This window comes from Gavialis gangeticus, unplaced genomic scaffold (assembly GCF_001723915.1).
Source record: "Gavialis gangeticus isolate Ggan-Ray unplaced genomic scaffold, GavGan_comp1, whole genome shotgun sequence".
Classification (NCBI taxonomy): Eukaryota; Metazoa; Chordata; order Crocodylia; family Gavialidae; genus Gavialis; species Gavialis gangeticus.
In genome coordinates, this window is record NW_017728995.1 from 34,846,411 (window position 1) to 34,850,883 (window position 4,473).

The window sequence follows — 4,473 nt, forward strand, 5'->3', positions numbered from 1 at the left end:
GAAGCTGGCACAGGATAACACCAGAGACTTGCCTGGTATCTGCCAGAGAGTCTGAGCCACGTCTCTCCCCCATGCCTTGCTGGTGTCAGTGGCTGAAACACCCCGAGAGGCAAGTGAGCTGTGCTCATGACCAGACCCCAGGAACTGGGGCTGCTGGGGGGGCACAAAGAGGAGGCAGCACCTCTCTGCCTCGCTGGATTTTACCTGGAAGCTGCTGGGAATGGAGATGCCAGGACAAAACCTGGTAGAGTCTAAGAGCAAGGGTCTAAGAGCAAGGGTCTAAGAGCAAGGCCCGTTCATTGGCTGCATGAATCTGAGTGAATGGACAGTGTCCCTAGGAAGTACTGACCCCTTCTTCCAAGCCCCCGATCATCCCATAGAGAAACCAGGCATGCACCCCAGGCAGAGAGGAGCTGTAGCTTGTGGTCTATTCTTCTTGCTGTACATGACCATAAGCCCCAATCGGCCCATGCAGGGGGTAGGGCAGAGCCCTGCTAGTCCCAGCAGGCCTTTCCTCTCCTCATCCCACCAAATCAACTACTTTCAGCCCAGTGCACGGGTGCCAAGTGCCGGCTCTGAGAGGGTCGCCTGCCTGATGCGCCCAAAGGAAATTGGCTGGAGACACCGAGCAACCAGCCAGTGTCAAGCCCACCTGTATCCCTCCTCTCCGATGCCAGAGGCATTTCAGTCATCGTATCCATCTGCAGGGTACATCCAGCAGTTCTCAACCTTTTTAATCTCACGGCCTCCCCTGTTCGACTCAAAACACCTCTCCGAAAAGGCCAGCTCTGAGCTCCCACACTTTTTTTTTTTGACTACAGAAAAACACTAGACCAATTCTGTGCTGCAAAGACCTCAGAGACCACAGCAGGTTTTGACACTGGATTCCTGTTGGAAATCTCGGGGTTTACCTTGTGACTCGTGTGGAGGTTTGCACCCGTAGCAGCACACGACTCTCTGCTGCACCCTTCAGAGGATCCCACGGGACCGCAGGGTGCTGTGGCGCCCGGCTGAGAACCAGCGCTTTACCCGTGATGCTTCAGACACCCGTTTTCCTCCAACCACGAGCCCAATACAAATCACACCGAGTCTGGGCCTGGGGGGGAGGAGGCAGAAAGTCTGCCTCAACCCTGCTGCAGATGGTGGAGTTGCACCATGAGAGGATGACTGCATTTCCCATCGGCATTTCATTCATGAAATAAACGGTTTAATTCCCTGCTCGTTTCAGACTTGGAGCCATCACACCGTGGCCTGTAACAATGCGCACTGCAGCCGTTCCATTAATCCCTGGCCATATTAGTGCACTAATGAGGAAATCACCACCCACTGATTAATGCTCTGAACTGGAGATACTAGGCCATTCTCACAGCAGGGGTCTACCCCCATCACAGCCGCTGACGTCAGCTAAGGATGCAGCCAGCCCCACGGAAAACAATTTGTTGGACTGAAACAAAAAGTTTCTTCCTGGTTTTCAAGACCCCCCACTTGCTTCCCAGCCACCGCCTCAATCCTCTCGCATTTCCCCTCCTTCCTTTGCAAAAGCACACAAGAGCTGCCCTCCCCAGGGCTGCCCCTTGCTACCGCTGGTCGGATAAAGCAACCTAGGAGCTAAATATTGTGCTTCTCACCCAGAGATTTTAAACTTTTTTACAAAGGAGCTCAATATCACAGCTAGGACCAATAGCAACCGACTGCTTTTATATGAAAGGAGGTGGTAAAATGATGAAAATTAGAGTTACATTGAGAAGTTCCTGCCATGGAACAACAGGAAGGGTCTGTCACCTCTAGGATCAGGGCTGATCTCTCTCTCTTTCCAGCCATCTTTGCACAAATAGATGTGCAAAGAAGATGGGGAATGACTAGCCGGGCTACACAATGGCAGAGAAGGACCTGGAACATAAACTGAACTGCAGTCAACAGTGGGCGCATCTACACATTCATTAATGTGCCTTAGATACTGTGCATTTAGTTTAGTACTTCCTTAATAGATTACTAACTAAATGCATGGTACCTAGAGTTACTGCACAATAGCATGGGTGCACGGTTATTTAGTGACACTTACTGCACAGTAGCTTAATACCACTGCGCAGTAGGCTATTAGCACGGTGTTTGCTGTGATGCACTACTGCGCAGTGTTATTAGGCTAATGCGCAGTAAGTGTCTCATGTAGATGCGCCCAGTGTGCTCTTGTTGGGAAAAAAAAGCCAACAGCTTGTATTATAGAAGTGTCACTTGGAAATCAAGGGCAGTGATTCTCCCTCTCTATTCAGCACTGGTGAGGCCTCACCTGGAGTCCTGTGTCCAGTCTGGGGACATTTCATTGACCGTTTACAAAGAGTCCAGAACAAGGCAAAAAAGGATGATCAGGGAAGCAAATCTTATGAGGAAAGGCTGGAAGAACTAGGGTTATTTAGCCTGGAGAAGAGGACCAAGGGTAGATTCGATAATGATAAGTACCTGAAGGGCGATTATAGAGAGGATGGAGACAGACTTTTCTCTGGGGCTGCAGGACTGGGCGCTGTGGCCTCAAGCTGCATCAGGGGAAATTTAGGCTGGAGACTAGGAGGACCTTTCTGGCTCTGAGGGGGGTCAAACATTGGCACAGGCACGTAGAGAAGCTGCAATATCTCCATCCTTGGGGATTTTCAAGTGCAGGTTGGACAGACACTTGGCTGGGTGGTTGAGTCAGGGATGACCCTGCCTTGAGCAGGCAACCGGACTAGACGTGGCCTCGTGAGGTCCCTTCCAGCCTGACTTTTCTATGATTGCTACCAAACATGTGCCCAAGACCCAGCTGCATTAACACAAGAGCTTGTGTTCTTCTGCCCACGAGCTATATCACGCGGCAGCCTCGCCTGCTAAGGGAAGAGGCAGCGAACCCAGTCTTGGGTGGTTTCAAACTAGCCAGGGCAGAGTACTCCAGGCCGTGCTATAGGAAGCAATGCTGAACCAGTCCGGGAATAGCGCCCGGGAACAAACGGGTCCTTTCCATCCCAGGCTGCTTCGTGCAGGAAGACAAGGGCTGACACTGTGTCTGGAAGGGCACTGACCGCACAGGGCACGTACTCAAATGTGCAACCACTACGCCAGCTTTATCCTGCCCCCGGCATCCCAGAAGGCAAAGTCACGCAACGACAACGAACGCTCCTGAGCGCCGGCACGAGAGCCGCCTTCCCCATGGCTCCCACCTTGCAAATCACTCTGGACTGCCCCCCAGGGCCCAAGCACCTGCATTTATGAGAATTCAAGGTATTCAAGGGGGCCGAAACAGGGAACAAAAGACCCTAGGTGCATTTCAGTCCAACCAGGCAGCACCCCATGCAACCCTCTTCATTACCGAGGAAGCTAGAGCCATCCTCTGTAAAAGTTTTCAGCAGTCATGATGAGGGGCATATTCAATCGGTAACAGGAATAGTGCCATGTGGGGAAAGGACAACTGCATGGGAACCAAACAAAAGTCAGGTGCATTTTTAAACCGGGGGAGGGAAACGCTGCAGACGCACGGTGAAAGCAGAATTAGACAGCTTCAGCGCATCCAAGCCAGACTCCAATGCCCGTCCAAGGATAAGTGCAGACACTGGAAACGTATGAGCCACAATTGCTTTTGTACTATGTAGCGCAAGGGCAAAAGTATTCGAAGCATAAAACCTTTCCCGCAAAGAGCTGCCATCTTTAATAAATCACCGCATCAATTATTCACCACGAATCAATTACTTGCTTCCAATGAGAATCGTATGAATAACCTCATGCCCTTTAACGCCACCTCGGCAAGTTAGCGGGGAATTAGTCAGTAAAAGAAAGAGTCACTTATCTTTTATACTGCGTTACAGAGATGACCCGAGCACCTCGAGAGCCCCGTCTCAGCGACATGGGATGGATCCAAACTGATTGCTGAGAGACACGTGGGGCCTTTCTGGGTGTAAACCAGGGGAGCGGGGATCATGCAGCAGCACTGCTGCAAAACCCGAAGACACCTGCAGACTTTGTCACCTGAATTAAGCACCTGCCCCGAGGGGGTGGGCAGCCTGGGTGTGGACAAGGAGCCAGCACACACTTCTTTCCAGGCCAAATGCAATTGCCTGGGAAGTCCCTGGGGGAGACTTCAACGAGCTTGCTACAGCAGTTCACCGATGCTCGGGCAGTCCCCACCCAAGCGACTCGCACGCCGTGTTTCCAACGCTTTCACAAAGTAGGTCAGAAATCCCAATGCACGCCGAGAGCCGGGCTGTGCCGTGTACTTACTGAGCTGTAGAGGTATCCCTCGGCATTCATGGCCACGTAGAGACCCGCCTTCACTCCCTGGATCGCCACGACACGAAGGCCCACAGGGATTAGGTTGAAAAGGGCTGCGGGGGCAAAAACAGGAGCAAGCGATGGTTATCGGGATCGTCTTCCCACGTGGTCTGCACCCCCGACCCATGCCATCTCCTTGCCCCACACCTTCCCGCCACCCCCTGGCCGACCCACAGAGGA

At 52.3% G+C, this 4,473-nt stretch overlaps 1 protein-coding gene across 2 annotated transcripts in view; it reads right to left on the reverse strand.

The window, feature by feature from the left end:
- FGF12 (fibroblast growth factor 12) overlaps positions 1–4,473 on the reverse strand; it is a 343,626-nt gene that overhangs the window by 124,374 nt on the left and 214,779 nt on the right. For both annotated transcript variants that reach the window (XM_019503490.1, XM_019503489.1), the window contains exon 3: positions 4,243–4,346. In XM_019503490.1, the coding sequence (XP_019359035.1) occupies positions 4,243–4,346 (104 nt within the window). The remainder of the gene's footprint in view (positions 1–4,242; positions 4,347–4,473) is intronic.